Source organism: Brachycentrus maculatus, unplaced genomic scaffold (genome assembly GCF_059751285.1).
Source record: "Brachycentrus maculatus isolate JH-2025_06_01 unplaced genomic scaffold, ASM5975128v1 h1tg000005l, whole genome shotgun sequence".
NCBI lineage: Eukaryota > Metazoa > Arthropoda > Insecta > Trichoptera > Brachycentridae > Brachycentrus > Brachycentrus maculatus.
The window spans coordinates 1111141-1130484 of record NW_028280760.1 but is presented as its reverse complement, the minus strand read 5'-3'; the positions used below and the strand labels follow the sequence as shown (position 1 = coordinate 1130484).

The window sequence follows — 19344 nt, the reverse complement described above, 5'->3', positions numbered from 1 at the left end:
ACAATACCTTTGTGGGTACATACTTTTTCAAGTTACTTTTTTTTAAATATATATTGACACATTCACTGCCATATAGAAAATGAGATTTTTCCAAAAGTAATACATTTCTCATTTCTAATATTTATGTTTACCTTTAATACCATTTGTATTCATTTTCAGTTATGTAATATTTTAATTTATGTAATACAGTAAAAGTTCATTTTGACATTTTCCCCCTTTTTACACGAAAAATTTATATTTCCATGTCACCTTCATCAATTTAAATTTAAAATTTTATGAATTGGAATTTTAACATTTTGCAGAAAAGCGGTTACAAAAATGTGCACTAGTCCACCTTATAGTACAATCTTTTGACATTTCGTCTATGGGAATTTAAAAAAAAAACTTCTTTATTTGTGACAAAATGCAATTAAATATAAAATGGATTACCTAACGCTGTTGAGGATGAAAAGTTAAATTTTCATTAAATTAAATCTTACGATTAGATGAACAAACCACATATATGCGGTATAAGTAATAAGAAATTTGTGTTCATCCATTTCAAATTAGGGATGTATTATTAACTCTACCCACTTTACGGAGTCTGTGATAGTGTGGTATCCAAGATTCAAACTTCCATTTCTCTTAAACAAATATTGACATCGTAGTGGTCTTTTGCTTAAAATGCACACTTTTTTCTTTATTTTTATTATATCTATGGATATAATTCCATAGAAAAAAAATATTACAGTTAATGATAAAAAATTTCTATATTTATCTCGGTGACCGCCATAATCTGATACATCTTGCTCCCCATTGTATCGCTTAAAGCAGTAGTATCCTGAGTGCTTGTTTTTTTAGAGTTCTTACTCTCTAAGACGAACAGTAAAAATGTTTGTTTCGGAGTAATTATATATTATATCAAATATGTCATATCTTCTTAAAGCATAAAAAGATCATTTATTATCTAAATGGTTTATTTCTTACTTACATATCTGTTATCGTAATGAAAAATAATGATTCTTAGTGTTTAAAATAATTAATAAAATATGTGATAATTTCTTTAAAATGTCAATGTCACAACTGATTTGAAAGGTAAATCAGGTTAAATATTTTTTTTTTGTAAAATTAACTAATGTCTAATATCTGAAAATGGGAAAGATCTTATTTTGATTACTATTTTCTGTATCCATTCTATTTTCCATTCTATTTATAAAAAAAGTCAATTTAATCATTTGAGGTATAGCGACCTGCAAATCCCTTGCTGAAATGCAGCACTGGAAATTTATAAACATAAATTAACTACCCTTCATGTACCCATATGGTCCGCATGAAAGGGTTGTATGTATATACATATACATATACAAGTATGCATATATTATTTGCGATATGATAATGAGGATTTTAAGATTATTTACACAGAAATGTAGGATACAAGTTATTTGTGATCTTAGTGCCATTGTATCTGTTCTATCTTTATTTACAAAATGTTTAAGCAATTTAATATTAAATTTTAATAAAAATTAAAGAAAAATAGTATGTAATTCTTAGGTATTCAGTTATTAAAGAAAGTGTGGAATTTTATGTATTTGTACATACCAAAATACATACTATGCAGACATATGTACTATCTTGTTTAAAAATGCTTATAAGAAAAAATGTGATTATATTTAAGTATGTTCGAAATAGAAAACTGTCGTTTAGAAGATTATAATATAATTATAGGAGATGTAGTCACATAATTTTCTTTAAAAAATAAATACTATTTATGTCTCTTATTGATATTCATATGAAGTACAAAATATTATAGGTTTGGTGTCATTAAAAATGCTTAAAATGTACTATAAAATAGTTTTATTTACATTATGATTCTTCGTCCCACCTTTATCCATAACAAATGGTGCAAAAGGCACTACATTGTATCAACATAATGTTATCTTGATCTTTAATTACACGAGGGCAAAGTTATTATATAAATGTAAGAGTGAATGTTCACTAATAACTATCTTGACCTCCCTGGGAATCAAACCCGGGACCTCCAACATGGTAGCTCAACGTGGTAACCGCTTCAATGCGAAGGCTGACCTATTAGTTTATTAAAATTTCTGTAAACATTTCAAAAGAATGTCACGCAGTTTAAGTCTAAGTGACAATTCTCCTTCACAGAAAATATGTGTAGATTTACTATCTACTTGAATAAGTGTGTCTTCAGACTGGAGGTGGATGATGCAACCGCTGGGACCTCTTTCCACCTTAGCATCCATAATACCTTCCTGAGCCAAATTCCTTATAAACTCGTCCACATCCAAGTTACTAAATTCGTATCGTATATTTTTCGTGACCGTTTCGGGGAGAGGTTCGGAAGACGGACTTGTTTGCAAGTTTGGATCTAATAAGAGGAACTGGTGCTGGTTATCTTTGACGGTCATTTCGACGGATATTGTCGCGGCGTGGAAGCCAGTCTTCAACTCCTGGGGGGCGAGAGTAGCGGCAACAGCGGGGTCCATCCACACTCTGTCTTGTTTCCTTTTGAGTGGCAGCCTGACAACACTTCCACGCTTGAAAGATAATACTGGTCGATCCTGGAATGTTGACAAGATCTTGTGAGACACAAGGCACAGACTACATAATTATTTGTTTATCATCTCACACTATCCTGTAAATTTCAGCTTTGTAAATTTTCGTATATCATTGAATGACTTATAACATAGGCATAAGCAATCGAATCACTTAATTCGGTTTTTGAATTCCATACTTTAAAACTAATTACGCATCAGTGCTCAAATTTGGTTGTGTATTGCGTATTTGACAATTTGACGTAAAAAACTTAAGCTGGAAAGAAATATAAACCGAAAAAAGGAATGAATACCGTCCTAATCGGGTAACTAAAAAAGTGACAATTCCCATTTGTCACACCACTGGTTTGCAATAATAAAAGATGCCATGATTGCACTGTAACAACACTGTTACAACTAATTTTAAATGCGGTGATTTTATTGCACTGTGTGGTTGAAATGTAACAACTAATTTTAAATGCGGTGATGTGATTGCACTGTGTGGTTGAAATGTAACAACTAATTTTAAATGTGGTGATTTGGTCAAAATGCTTAAAGAGAGTGATTTTAAGAAGATAATACATCATTTTGGCATTAAAATATTATAAAAATCTTACTTCTATTACTAAGGAAGATTTTGGAGGAGCAGTTAGAGGGGGTGTGATATACTGTTCCGGAGCGACCAAGGCTTGCGGTCGGAGATCTTTGATAAGTTTATTCGCTTGAGAGAAATTCAGCGATGTGTCGATAGGGCAGTGAAACACCTTCATAGCTATGGGTTGGAAAGGCGCCAAGGCTTCCGTGAATGGAAAATCTGGTTCTAGAAAAAGAAAAAATACAAAAAGTTAAAACCGTTATTTAGTTGAACTAACATTAGTAACAATAACCTAATAGCAATTTTTCAGGCCAATTTACCTGTGAATATTACCGCGTGCAATGGATTAGAGCTCCACATTTCAATGAAATGAACTGCATCACCGAATCTCAAACTAGGATGACCGCAAAATACTACACATGGCTGAAACGGCAACAAAACATTAAATACAAGCACTAGGAGAGTGTATATAACCACAGCAAAACACATCCCAGCTAAACAATAAACAAATCAACATTTATAGAAACAGAAGATCAAAAATACATAAACACATCATCCTCACTATTGTCCATAAAATCATCAAATAACGGAACTATTAATAATCGGATAATGGATGTGAGAGGATATTAAATAAATTGTGTCATTTTGCAACATCATCAATGATTGCATGACTCATGGCAAACAAATATTAACTAAATCAGTATTGAGAGAGAAACCCACATGAGAACACATTATTGTAAACCTGAAATTCTAATTATGTGTATGATGAAATAAATAAATAATTGATTTGGGTTGCCATTATTCTCAGCTCTACCCAGCTGAGTTTCTTCGGAGTAAGAACACCTACAACAGTTAAGAGACTAGAAGGAATGTATATTTGATAACTAATTTTCATCAATTGTCTATATGATCGATAATCGAAATAATAAAAAGGGTTTTCCAAGGCAGTATTTTTTCTTAAATATGTAGAATTTTAATATTGCCTATATCTTGAATTAAAGTTTGTTATGTAAGTATACAATTTGACTTTGAAACAAAAATAATAAATATAATGTTGGTTACCTGTCTGTATTCAGTACTAAATCCTTCACTATGAATGTGCTTAAAATGTTTTAATCTCGCATTCTTAACTAAATAAGCATGTGGGAATGGTTCTTCAGGGAGGTAGACTTTGTTCTGTTTAGCTGTTGACAACCATTCCGCCAGGATATTGGAGTAGGCCAGGGAAGAGTCGGCCACGGGAGAAATAAAGAACATGGGGACTTGAGTCAAGCCAGAGTTATCCAAGTGTCCGGAGAGACACTCGAAGAGATCATACACAACGCCACTTGGGTAGCACGGAATCAGTACAGAACCACCACCTCGTAATGTCAAAGCTAAAATACAAAAATATAATTTATGTATAACTCATTGTACAGTAGAAAAAAAATAAACAGTTTATTAGTCAAATAAGCTTTTATTTAAAATTTTCTGATGATTTTAATTCATCATAGCAGTTTCTGAAATCACTTATGGTGCACAACTGCGCGAAACAGTTGCATGATTAGACACTGTTATTTTTTTAACAGTTGAAAGTTTAAACTAATTTTTTGATTTTGTTTTACATAGTTTTTTTTCTTGAAAACGGTATCAAATGTTATTTTCTATATACATATGTAACTGTAAAGTCCATCTCTATTACACAGCAGGTTGCTGTAAAAAAATTATAAAATAAATTTATTTAGACATATGTATTTTGATTCTTTTCAACTTTAGTTCAAGTACAGTAAACTCTCAACTTGGCAGAAGAAGAAGATGAGAAAAATTCTGGATAGTCAAATTACTCATATAATATTGAAAAAACACAAAAATTACAATTATTTAGTTCTTATTTAGCACTTATTGATAGAATGTATAACTACACAGTTATTTACAAAATATATTTTGTTTTAAAGGTTTTATGATTGGGTACCAACTTTTTCAGCGATTCTGAAAATAATTTAAGTAAATTGAACTACATAATATTAGGTACAGCAAAGTTGTCTGACAGTCGTATACTGTACGGATAGTGCAAAGTAGAATTGCGTTAATAAATTAAAAGGTGCATCATTAGGTGTGAACAGAGGAAAGAGACGAGAGAATTCTGCATTCTCCAATGTCACAAAAATATGATCACACACCTGCGTGCATGCAAAGGTCCCCCAGCATATTGTCCGGATTGTGTGCCGGGGTCTGGGTGAGCCCAGCAATGATGAGCAAGTCTGCATTTTTCAGGGCGGTCTGGTTGATGGGCTTGGGATGCGTGGTGAGGGTGCTAGACCCGCTGACGTACGCAATCTTCTCGTGAGCAGACGTCAGTACCCAGTTGCTGGAGCCGAGGCAATAGCCAGAACTTACCGGCATCACTTGGAGGGCTCCATTCACATCCTGGAATAAAATAATACTTACTTTTAAAAGTAAATGGGAACCCGTGAACAGAGTCTGATGATGAACAATGATTTACTACTATCATATTGTGATAAACTAATAGGTAACTATTTCTTCTTTGGAAACCCGATATGGGGCCATAATTGTTATTTTTTTTCTCGGTCTACATTCTTTACCAGCTTATGTTTTTGATATCAAATTGTTGAATACATTAGAGAATATATCTCTCACTTCTCTCAAGAACGTCATAAATCAAAAAACTTGATTTTTCAGGAGAACGTTTTTAAAGTTTAAAAATATAATACAATGTTTTAAAAATAAATATTAAGCCACTTATTGAACTTTGTACTATGCAACAGATCTTTTTAAGTGAAACCTGAAGGTTTTTTCTCCATTTGAATAATATTTAGTGTATTTGAAAAAATAATTAAACAATACCTTTTCTTCAAAATGCAAAAACAACACTTTCTGCCCTGTAGCGAGTAAATATTAAGTTAAAAATATGCCTCTTTTGCTGGGATACAGTACATTTTCTGGGCATTCCGAAAACTGAAAATTGACGATTTTTGATTTATGACATTTTTGAAAGGAGTGAGCGATATGTCTAATATAAATACGTAATATACAACCAAATTTGTCCGCTGATTAGCTTTAACCATTTCCCAGCCCATAGGAGTATATATTGCATTGACGAGCCCACCAAATTGTATTTTGACTTGTCGGTAGTGATTTGTCGGAGCCAAATATATTGATATAATAAAATAACAACTACGTATATAGTATTTTTCCATATAAATTTTATTTGACCAGCGACCAAGTTTCGCCGTTACAGACATCATCAGACAGGTGGAACAAGACAAGCGGCTAGACAAAATTGTATGTTTTATACACAACACGGCAGGGGTTGAAAACCATGATTTTATATAATTTTTTCTGACAAAATGAATATTACCACATACAGTATGAAAATATGAAGTTTTGAGAATAAAATGTTGATCCAAAAATACTAACTGTGGATGCATTTTTTAAACATCTTCTTCTAACCCTTATCCGCACCCAATGGTCTATAGGGCACTGCATCATATTAACGCAGTATTATCTTGATTTATTTTATTTTATTTTATTTTATTTTTATTTTTTTATTTATTTATTTATTTTCATAATACATAGATACATTCAATATACATATTCATTTCATATACACATTTATTATACGTATTACGGCTCTTTAGGCATGGCCTGTGTTGAGCCGAATACTAACATGGTAATACAAGTTTATATATATTTTTTTAAAATTTTTAATATACATATATTTTTTTTAATGATTAGATTATAAACATAACATACAAGAGATACAAAAATAATTTATGTTTTAAGGTTTTTTAGTGTGATAATTACACCTGGACTTTAATTAATTCACTTTCCACCTTGTCCCTTCCAATGTTAAGTAACCATCGACGGACACTGTTCTTAAAGACCTGATCACTCCTGGAAATCTTAATGGTTTCGGGCAGCAAATTAAATATTTTTGGAGCGAGGAATGAAAAATTTTTTTGGGCAAAACTTGTTTTAATGGCTGGCCCAATGTAGTTTTTATTTAATGCTGCCCGGGTTCGAATAGTTTGTTGCGTTCTAACCTTTTCCATTTTATTCCAGAAGTGAATCAGTACTTCCTTGACGAACAGTTGCCGTACGTCTAGTACCGTATAGCTTGTAAATAGCTCATTGGAAGGGTGTGTCGAGTTACATTTATTTATTATTGATTGCAACATGAAGGCAGCATGATCACTCCTGCGCTTCAAAGACCAGTCCAGGGTAATATTAAATAAATATTAGTGTGTAAAATTACTAATATTTTTTTTCAACCCGCCTGGGAATCGAACCCGGGGCCTCCAGCACGGTAGCTAAATACGCTAACCCTACGGAAGCAGACAATTTTTAAAAATCATACTGTGTATATAGTCCCCCTCCATAGTGTAGTAGTTAGCGCGCTAGGCTACCATGCTGGAGGTCCCGGGTCCGATTCCCGAGAGGAACAAAATAAATATTAGTGATTTTTCAGTCTAATATTTATTGAATATGACCCTGGACTGGTAGCTGAAGCGGAAGGCTGATCACCTTTCCTTCTTGTATTTAATGATCAAGATAACACTGGTTCTATACGATGCAGTGCCCTATGCACCATTGGGGTGCGAATAAGGGTTAGAAGAAGAGGAAGGAATATATATAAACTTGATGGGTAATATATCAAAAATAAAACAAGTTTTTGTTGGATTGTTGAATTGTTGAATAATATTTGTTGATTGTTGAATAATATTTGTTGAATTCTACATTTATTTATGTATATCTTAATACGTGACGCGTTTCGTCTTCTTAGGACATTATCAAACACACATTATCAAACACTTGAGTGAAACACACATTATCAAACACTTGAGTGTTTGATAATGTCATAAGAAGACGAAACGCGTCACGTATTAAGATATACATAAATAAATGTAGAATTTAATCCAACAAAAACTTGTTTTATTTTGAATATATTACCCAACAATTTAATATGGAATTCTACCAACAGTCCGCAGTTACAACAAATATATATTGCTTGCATATCAATTCAGCTCTTGTCTACTTACAATCTTCTGATCATAACCCACAATCCGCACTCTGGACAGGGCCTTGGCGAGGGTTTCAGTATTGTACAGTCTCTTCCAGGAGCGCGGCTTCAGGACATCGGACAGCGGCGGAGGAAGGACGTGCAACGCCTCCTTCCACTGGCTCGCCACCAGAGCCTTGGGAGCTTGCTCGATGAACTCCACCAACTCCTCCAGGAAGAAACTACGAATATCATCAATTTACTTATTCAAACTTCATGTGCACAAAAGAAATAAGTTTATGGCATTTTTTTGAGAATTTTATAAAATAGGAACATAAAATATCGGTAAAAAATTAGGATTCATGCTGGTTGCCACTAAATTCTTTAAATGTGTTGCCTCGGTGTTTCTCACAAATTAGATGCTCGTCGTAAATTTTAAAATGTCCCATAATTTAATGGTAATAAAGTGTAGTCCTGGAACACCAAGAGACTACTGGATGTTTCAAATTTTAATTTATTTTTACAAAGAAATTAATTACATACCTTCCAATTTGAAGAGTTGGTTCAGTAGCGTACACAACTCCCTTGAATCCCGTGCCTTCCGTAATGAACGGAAGAGCCATCATACACGTGTAGTTTGATATGAGGATAACATCAAGCTGAGAGAAGTCAATTACTTTGTCTAATGGAGGGCAGAACTCTGGAGCGCTGTCAACAAACACTCGTCCGCAACATTCTTTCAACTCCTAAAAATTAAATAAGCCATTATACAACTATATAAACAATGCTATAGCTCGCGTTTGTTCATTTTTAAATATATTAAATTTTCAAAGTTAATTTATTAAACCTTACCCCTTCTAAGAGTGGATCTATGAGATGCGGCGGCATATAGGTCGGTAGGGCCAGTAACCTGGCGCTCGGTACCAACGGAAGAGGAAGAAAGCTTAATGCAGAACTAGCAGACAGTCCACAATCTAGCATCAAGTACAGCTCTTTAAAGCTTATCACCAAGCACGGCTTAGCAGCATCATTGCTGAGGCTATACTGTTGATGAGAATACAATATTTACAGAACAATTGTTCACAAATACCGCATAATAAAAGGATCTCTGAATACGCTTTAATACTTACCAGCTTCATGGTGATATTTTTACACACGCGCGATATTTATTTAAATTTCATTTTTATTTGGATATGGTGAAATACTTTTAAACTGATACACAGACTCTTATTTTAAATTTGAAACATCCGACGCCGAAAAACACAACCTCAAATGCCGTCAAATACAACTTGACAACCACAGACAACTAAATTATGACAACTGACAACCACAGATTTGACAAACGTAAACATACCATAGAGAAATATTTATCTTGATTTCCTCATTTTCGCTATATTCATTTATAATTTACTACTGGCTACACCCTCCGGAAAATTTTCGATCACGTATTTTCCCCTTGCAACCTTCATGTCACTGTCAAACTCAGTTTGATTACAGGATTTTATTTTCTAGGTGTGCAAATTAGGAATCGTCCATTGCAATGTTACAATGGGTCCTTCAAGTAGTAGTAAAATAATATTCTGTTTTTATTTATTGCAATGTCTATTGTCTTGCAACGCGTCTGGAACGGATATAGCTTTAGATGCAAAAGCTACGTTACTACATAGGATAGATAGCTTAAATTTGTTAATTTATACGTTTTTGCTAACGCTAACAGTTTTGACTATTTGGGTATTTAAACATCGTCGAGTCAGCTGGCTGCATGAAACGGGATTAGCGGTTATTTACGGTAATTATTTTTCAATTAATTTAATTTGCAAAAATATGTTAATTTTATACTTGTTATTTTGGTTTGTGTGACGCATTACGAAATATTTATTTGACTTGTGACTAATACTTTTTATTTACAGTTTTACATAATAATTTAGTCCAATTATACGTCAATTAGTGTGTCGTTATGTAGTCCTGCAATAAATAATTGATAAAACACTAGCAGGCATTGAATTTTTTTAATATACCTGCCCGATATAATTTTTAATCATACTTGTCTTTTGTCTAAATACTTGATAATTCGACTATTCCGAGTACATATTGTCAATGAGCAATTAACTTTATTTTTTCTTATCAGTATTTTTATGCATACCTTGAATTTTATTGATTACTTAAATCACCTTTTAATTTAAAACGGATAATTGCAGTGTCGTATTGGATTTAATATAAACATTATTTTTTTATAATTATTTTTTTATTTCGTAAATGTTACATTGAAACAAGATGATTTTTTAAAAGTTTATTTAAAATAAAATATATACTTATGATTTCAAATTAATATACTGATCACAAATGCATAGAGGCCAATATGGTATTTATACCTTTTTTGTGCATTTCAAATTTCTTAGTTGTCAAGCTAACATATTGTAGCAACTAACAATGTAGTTTGTTTATGTAGGTAATTATTTATATTACTGCAGGTGTTTGAAACACATTATTGTTTAAAAAAAAAGATTTAATAAACATTACAAACAGAATAATATCATCCTGACAGATTTTGCAGATTTTAATTATTTACAGATTTTAATTATTTATATTTTCATTTGGTCAGACGATTTTAAAAAAAAGTTGCGTGTGTTCTTAAAAACCATATTATCTTTGATTTAGTACTTTGATTTGTTGAGATGGTTTGGACATGTAGAATGAATGAATGAGGAAAGAATGGTGAAAACAATTTATGAGGCGAATGTAATTGGAAAAAGGAGCAGAGGAAGACTGAGAAAAACATGGCACGATCAGGTATGCCAAATACTTAAAAGTGGTCAAGTTAGGAGTCGTAACAATCGGCGGGTATGTATGAGGAGATGCATGAACGTGGAAGAGGCGAAGAATGTGTGCAAAGACAGAGTGGTGTGGCGTTCTATTCTCTCTGCCTACCCCTGCGGAGAAACGGATTGATGGTTAGTTAGTTTTTTTTAGTTTTTCAGTACTTTGATCAGTATCAAAAATGGCTATGCAATTAAATGAAACAAATATGAAGAATAAAATATTTTATTTATTTATATTAAAAAAAATTAATCACAGGTAGAAATAGTACAATTATCTGATTACATTTATTTCTATGTTGTTGTAAAAATCAATAAACACTTTTCTGGGATAGTTACTCTACTGAGGATGGTGTAGTTTGTAAATTTTAATGTTTCACTCAACATAAATATTGATGAATTGTAAATGAAAACATTTGTTTTTTTATCACTTGATATATATTTATTATAACGACTAGTTTCGGAAGCTACAGATGCTTCCATCTTCGGGTCTGAAACTTGTCGTTGAAATAAATATAACTCGTGTGGTAAAAAACAAGTGTTTTCATTTACAATTTCATCATGCCTTACCACAAAGTGAATGCTGAAAAAATTAAGTAAAATTAATATTGATGTTCTTTTTTTCAGGTTTAATTGTAGGTGCCATAATTCGCTATGCTGGAACCACAAGTAAAATATCTCACATCAATGTCACCCCGGAATCTCAAACCAGTTACAATATTTCCGTACCACCGGATATGCTATGGCTCAAATTTCCAGGAGCCTTGCAACCTTCCATGCCTCCTGGTAAATATGTTTTTTGAATTGTTTATTTATTTTATTATTCTTCTATCTTCTGAACAAAATTATCTCTACCTTTCCCATCTGAATAAAAAAAGCCTTAAGGGCGCTTGTCCACTCCCCGGAATTTTACCATCCGGCAGTCCGGTTTTGAAAAATGAAAGCGACCACGACAGTTTAGCGTCATCGAATTTACGCGCAACGTGTTCACACACCGATCAAGAGCACCGATCCGAAAAAAGATGGACAAAAGCACAAGCCAATCCAAGCCAATCATCGTTTTTAAACGCTTACTGACGTGCCGGACAGTAAAATTCTGTGTATTGGACAAACGCCCTAAGGGTTTATATGGTGGATACATTATATAGCATAATAATAAAATGATTAATAGAAATAACATTAAACTTTTTTTAAATACAATTACCCGTTTCAGTGCTGAGATTTTTTCTTATATAAATGCTAAAATCGGTGAAGACTTTTTTGCAAAAGTGGTCCATTTAATTGTAAATGTATTTATATTTTACCTTAAAATTAGTAAAATTTATAAATTTGCTAATATTGTTGACGATTTGTAACTTTCTAATGCGTACACTACGACACAACCTCCCAGCTTGGCAGCCAAAATACACTGGCGTCAACGTCGGTATATCGACCGACGCACTTTTGGCAAAGTATACTAGAGTCGATTTATTATTTCTCAGCACTCTAATGGTTAAATAAAATTATAAAAATTGAAATATATACACAGTACGAGTCAACAAGCTAAGGGCGTCTTAATGACCTTATCCACTGGGTGTACAGTAAGGACTGTATCCGCCCTGCTGTGGCTGTAATAGTTTCATTTGTTGAATTATGCGCTGTCAGAGGCTCCATGATCTATGGTGTAGTAGGGTGGGAAAAAACGTCCAGCCACAAACATTTCAGAAGCACAGTAGCAGGTGGTGGGAATAATTGCCGATAATTTTAAATAAACATATCTTTCCTATTTTCCTTCTTCTGCTTAATCCTCATCATAGTAGTGCATAGAAAACTGAATTGCATTGATGCATTGTTATATTGATCTTTAACTATGTGGATGCAAAATGATCAGTCCTCCATTTATTTAATAAATATATTGCGTGTATTTAATAAATATTGAAATGAATAAATAATCACTTATATTTTCTTGAAAAATTCCTGGGAAATTATAGGACCAGGACCTCTAGCACAGTGTACAAATGTACCTTAACAATATTCTTAAACGTACTAATATGAAATAATCCTGGGAAATTATAGGACCAGGACCTCTAGCACAGTGTACAAATGTACCTTAACAATATTCTTAAACGTACTAATAATTAAACGTACTAATATGAAATAATCCTGGGAAATTATAGGACCTCTAGCACAGTGTACAAATGTACCTTAACAATATTCTTAAACGTACTAATAATTAAACATACTAATATGAAATAATCCTGGGAAATTATAGGACCAGGACCTCTAGCACAGTGTACAAATGTACCTTAACAATATTCTTAAACGTACTAATATGAAATAATCCTGGGAAATTATAGGACCAGGACCTCTAGCACAGTGTACAAATGTACCTTAACAATATTCTTAAACGTACTAATATGAAATAATCCTGGGAAATTATAGGACCAGGACCTCTAGCACAGTGTACAAATGTACCTTAACAATATTCTTAAACGTACTAATATGAAATAATCCTGGGAAATTATAGGACCAGGACCTCTAGCACAGTGTACAAATGTACCTTAACAATATTCTTAAACGTACTAATAATTAAACGTACTAATATGAAATAATCCTGGGAAATTATAGGACCTCTAGCACAGTGTACAAATGTACCTTAACAATATTCTTAAACGTACTAATAATTAAACATACTAATATGAAATAATCCTGGGAAATTATAGGACCAGGACCTCTAGCACAGTGTACAAATGTACCTTAACAATATTCTTAAACGTACTAATATGAAATAATCCTGGGAAATTATAGGACCAGGACCTCTAGCACAGTGTACAAATGTACCTTAACAATATTCTTAAACGTACTAATAATTAAACGTACTAATATGAAATAATCCTGGGAAATTATAGGACCTCTAGCACAGTGTACAAATGTACCTTAACAATATTCTTAAACGTACTAATAATTAAACATACTAATATGAAATAATCCTGGGAAATTATAGGACCAGGACCTCTAGCACAGTGTACAAATGTACCTTAACAATATTCTTAAACGTACTAATATGAAATAATCCTGGGAAATTATAGGACCAGGACCTCTAGCACAGTGTACAAATGTACCTTAACAATATTCTTAAACGTACTAATAATTAAACGTACTAATATGAAATAATCCTGGGAAATTATAGGACCTCTAGCACAGTGTACAAATGTACCTTAACAATATTCTTAAACGTACTAATAATTAAACATACTAATATGAAATAATCCTGGGAAATTATAGGACCAGGACCTCTAGCACAGTGTACAAATGTACCTTAACAATATTCTTAAACGTACTAATATGAAATAATCCTGGGAAATTATAGGACCAGGACCTCTAGCACAGTGTACAAATGTACCTTAACAATATTCTTAAACGTACTAATAATTAAACGTACTAATATGAAATAATCCTGGGAAATTATAGGACCTCTAGCACAGTGTACAAATGTACCTTAACAATATTCTTAAACGTACTAATAATTAAACATACTAATATGAAATAATCCTGGGAAATTATAGGACCAGGACCTCTAGCACAGTGTACAAATGTACCTTAACAATATTCTTAAACGTACTAATATGAAATAATCCTGGGAAATTATAGGACCAGGACCTCTAGCACAGTGTACAAATGTACCTTAACAATATTCTTAAACGTACTAATATGAAATAATCCTGGGAAATTATAGGACCAGGACCTCTAGCACAGTGTACAAATGTACCTTAACAATATTCTTAAACGTACTAATAATTAAACGTACCAATATGAAATGTTGCAAATTTAGTTTCAGATAGATATTTATTTAGCTTGTTAATGAAATACTGTATCGCTTTGTATTGGAATATTATTGGAATGAATTAAAATTTTTGGTCATGCGTGCAATTTACAAACAGTGTTCAAAGATGTCTCAATATACACAGTACATTTGTAAACATGTATTATGGAGTTATTTTTGTAGGAAGGAATTTAATGTTGCTTGTTTACAATTTTGTAGCCGCCGGACAAATGCCAAACAAAACTTACGCTTATTCCTTCACGGGAGAAATAGTGAATGTGGAGGATAATGAAATTGATCTAAAGGCAACATTCGATCCAGAAATATTCTTTAATATTATTTTACCCCCTATAATTTTCCACGCAGGTTACTGTTTGAAAAGAGTAAGTAATCAACAAATATATTTTGGACTATTACTCCGAGTGTAGTAGACAATATCAAAATGTGAATTATAATATCTACATTTTTTTACACCTCTACATAGAAAAAAAAGAATATTGAAGTCTGGGTATTTACAGGGCTTATGACTTTTTTCAGGCTGGTAAAGTGATCACTTTACACACATGCAACATCCACTATTAGTGCTAAATAAAAGCTTTTCTCATCCTACCATAAATGGCTCACATGTATAGTGTCATGAGATAAATGATATTTGTTGGAGTTCCAAAATTTTAATAGTGCGGTCGTCAATTGTAGATAGAATTGCAAATATTGCATGTGTGTAAAGTGATCACTAAACCAGCCTATGACAGGTCATAAACCTGGTAAATACCCAAACTTCCATATTCTTCTTCATCTATGTTCATCTTTATATGAGGAGATCCATGAATGTGAAAATGGTGAAGTATGTTTGCAAAGACAGAGTTAGTTCATTCTAAATTAAGTAACTACATAATTCTAAATTGTAAAATTTATTTCATAAATCTTCAAAAATATGCAATTCTTGAAGTTTTAGTCAGTTATAAATCTTTTGTCGTACTGGAACATGTGCTTTTTATGGAAGGAAAAAAAATTACTGATTTTGATATGAACTATGTACAGTGATAATGCTGATTGATTTCATCAATCTGATTTGATGAATATTTAGACGCTCTTCATGCTTTGCTATGAATATGTTTCACAAGATAACTGCAGGTTTGATGTAGAAAATTAGCCTCGCTATGTAAATACCACCCCCCTATCTATATTATATAATATTTCAGAAATATTTCTTTCGCAACTTGGGAGCTATATTAACCTATGCTATAATCGGGACGACAATGTCGTCCTTTTTCATCGGCCTGCTAATGTACGGCTTCGTCCAGCTGATGCCCAAGCATCTGGCTACCGGATTCACCTTCCTCGACACCCTATACTTCGGAGCACTGCTCAGCCCTACTGACCCCCTCACAATCTTGGCAATATTTTCCGACCTCCACGTGGATGTGAATCTTTACGCCCTCGTGTTTGGGGAAAGTGTTCTCAATGATGCTGTCGCTCTTGTTCTCAGCGGGTGGGTATTTTTAATCTCAAATATACAAAGGCAGTTCTCGCTTAATGACCGCGCAAACCAACAATTCGTCATGTGCTTGTTTGCCTCATATATATTTTTTTTTAACACATCTTATACAGGAGGCGAGTTTTACAGTCTTTAGTCCGCAAATCGCCGTTTGCGGGAGACTGTAATCAATATTACCAAAAATTCTCTAAGCGGCAGGCTGGTTTTTGCTTATTATATTGCGATATTAAAGTTTTCAAGTGACATGTGTTGAATTTTTGTTAACGCTTTATTTTAAAGTATTATTCGGGACTATCCCACTCTTCAGTAAAATATTGATTTCTTTTTCATACTATTAGTGTATAATTAGTTTAAGTTCTTATTTAAATATTATCAAGTACACGTGAGAAACTAATTCATAAAAAAACATCATAATATTGTATGTGAGTGTTTATACATAAAAAAAACATATTAGTAAGATTTTAATTATTTATATGCTATTGCGATTAATACGTTACGTGAGCGGAATACACCCGCATCACTCGTTAACTCATACGCATTAAATCAGCCCCGCATGAGATGTGTTAAATTCCATTAAAAAACATTATTTTAAATCATGATTACTTTCTTATAAGCAGATTTAACCCACTGACTGGCTGGCACACACATCTGCGATGCTACACAAATATGTTTGCTCTGTAATTCTTACAGATAGGTGTATGATTTGGTGGTATCCTAAATTTATTTCTTAAAATGGGATACTTAGTTTGTAATTATTTTTATCCTTAAAACATTTAAATAAACACATTTTTTTTTCATCCAGGTGGGTTAGTAACATTTTTTAGATTTAAAAATTTAAAATGTAAAATGATTTATTCACCAAACAAGCACATTATTACCAGCTATATATAAAATCCATTATATGGCACTTAGTGTTATATGATGCAATCCATTGTCTATCTTCATTGGTAATACAGGCTTGTCATACTATGTTGCCATATGTAAAGAGTTTATTTAATAACCAATTATTTTTATGACAATCGAAATCCGATCATTAAATGAGGACTGCCTTTATCATTCTATTACTAGCAAAAACATTCGATTATGACTTGATTTCGAAGTAAAACATTTTTATCAATGTGATGTTTCAAGTTTTTGCCAATAATAGTATGATCCTGTTTTAATCTAAATAAACAAAAAAAATATTAACCAAAGTGTGTATGTTATGATAAACTAATTTTAAGTCCTTAAACACATTCTAAAAACTATAATTCTAATGGCAGACATGCTTTTTTCCATTCCGTTCCTCTTAAAAAAAAAAACACTTAGTATGGTAAAATTATGATATAAGTAAGAAAAAGTTCAAATCAATTATTATCCAAAATGTTTCACGAGATACCAATCCTTTTTTTACTTGCGAGCAGTTTTGATTTTGCAATTTTGAATGAGTAAAAAGGTAGCAAGATCGATAGCGCATAAAATAGAGAACATTAAAACACTTGATCCATTTTTACTCTGTAGTTACATTTCTACAATGCTGAATTACATTTGGGAATAAAATAATAATATGCGTAGCTACTTCTGAAATACAAATTTTCATGTGCTTTTCCAGTTTTTTATTTTTATTTTATCCAAACACCAGTGAACTTTTTTTAAAAGATAGATGTAGTTATTAATTTAAATCAACTGAGTACATTAATCGCTAACATAAGTAATTGAACAGGTTCACGCAGTGACTCCCTGTTTCAAACTTCCTGTTTCTATTATATTAAAAGCTTTTCTTATCGGCACTACTAATCAACATGTAAGCAATAACATTACCAATGTGTGTCAAGCATTTTATAATACGGATATGTGTTATCATTGTGGTTTAATCTGTATTCCCTATAGTTGAAATATTTTATCCATTTATCATAGAGATATATTTTATGTATTTAAATAATTCTATAATGGGTGTAACAACACGCTGAGTGAGATATTAAAAACTAGATTAACACTTCATTTTAAAAATTAAATAAAGGTTATAACTAACTCAAATAAATGCTAATACCGGTTCCTCAACTTCGTATTTGTGTGAAAATATATAAATATGTTTTTAGAATTTGAAAGAAAAAACTATGAAACGTTTTCCTTCAAGCCTGATACATTTTTCAAAAACAATTTTATCATTCCTCGAGGAAAAATGCCAAAACTGCACTAAGTAAACTTACAAAAAAAAGCAAAGTAATTCTACACACCGAACACAAGTACAGTATTCCCGAGTTACGTAACTGATGTGTTTATGGACTTATGTTATATTTCGTCAAAATTGTCCAGTAAGTCAAAATTGTGCTGTAAATTTACACCGTGTTTCCAACAGAGAAAAACACAGATTAACCAAACTAGAGAAAGACAGCTATTTCGGATAACAAATTGTTCGGTCAACCCATTAACATCTAAGAAGAGCCTACATATACATTAAAATGGGTGAGAAGGGGAATGAATTACAAACAATTTTTTTGTTGTTTTTTTTTTGACACAATGTACATTACATATATTTGTACGTAGTCACAGTACAGTATGTACATACCAGCATACTTATGTTCATACCTTTGCATTAAAAAAAACTCTTAGATGTTTGGAATCATTATTTTATGTCAAAATTTTAGTAGAATGTTTTCCTGTTTTTTGAGATTTCCTTTTTCACACACATACAAATTAAAATAAATTACACGCTACGTAACTTGGAGTGTTACTGCATTATAGTGGAAGACCTATTGAGTACCTTTTTAAAAATTAACAAACAAACAAATGCTAACTTTTTATATAAAAACAAACTTTTTGTAAATAGATAATGGAGGTAGGTAGGTATGAAATAGATTGTATCATCGGACATGTCATCTATGATTACATGACTCAAGTATTTTAAAATGTGTTCTTGGCACAGGAAAATCCAGTGAGGTCAAATTATTTTGAACATATGTTTGATAAAAATAAATTAATAAACGCACCTTATCTTTAAAAATTATATGCAATGATTAAAAAAAAATGTTTTTAAAGGCATCATTAACAGTCTTAAAAATTGAGGACACCAATGTTCCCAATCGAAGAAAACAGGAGTGAACCTGTAAAAAATTATATT

General features: G+C 32.2%; 2 protein-coding genes across 7 annotated transcripts in view; one reads left to right on the top strand and one right to left on the bottom strand.

Annotated features, from left to right (window-relative positions):
* Positions 1–1816: 1816 nt before the first annotated feature.
* IntS9 (integrator complex subunit 9) lies at positions 1817–9436 on the bottom strand. Its single transcript, XM_088256583.1, has 9 exons — positions 9259–9436; positions 8981–9172; positions 8672–8874; positions 8169–8370; positions 5289–5535; positions 4192–4505; positions 3450–3552; positions 3152–3354; positions 1817–2561 (listed from the first exon to the last, which is right to left on the bottom strand). Exons 1-9 carry the CDS (start codon positions 9265–9267, stop codon positions 2076–2078), a joined length of 1959 nt encoding a protein of 652 aa, XP_088112709.1. The 5' UTR covers positions 9268–9436; the 3' UTR covers positions 1817–2075.
* Positions 9437–9578: 142 nt separating this feature from the next.
* The window catches only part of Nhe3 (Na[+]/H[+] hydrogen exchanger 3), a 24127-nt gene continuing 14361 nt past the window's right edge, over positions 9579–19344 (top strand). For 3 of the 6 annotated variants that reach the window (XM_088256530.1, XM_088256538.1, XM_088256511.1), the window contains exons 1-4: positions 9582–9917; positions 11572–11730; positions 14966–15129; positions 15949–16238. In XM_088256530.1, coding sequence (XP_088112656.1) covers positions 9677–9917; positions 11572–11730; positions 14966–15129; positions 15949–16238 — 854 coding nt within the window. In that variant the 5' untranslated portion in view covers positions 9582–9676. Of the gene's footprint in view, positions 9918–11571; positions 11731–14965; positions 15130–15948; positions 16239–19344 lie in introns of all 6 variants that reach the window. The other 3 variants (XM_088256521.1, XM_088256502.1, XM_088256545.1) reach the window with 3 other exon arrangements.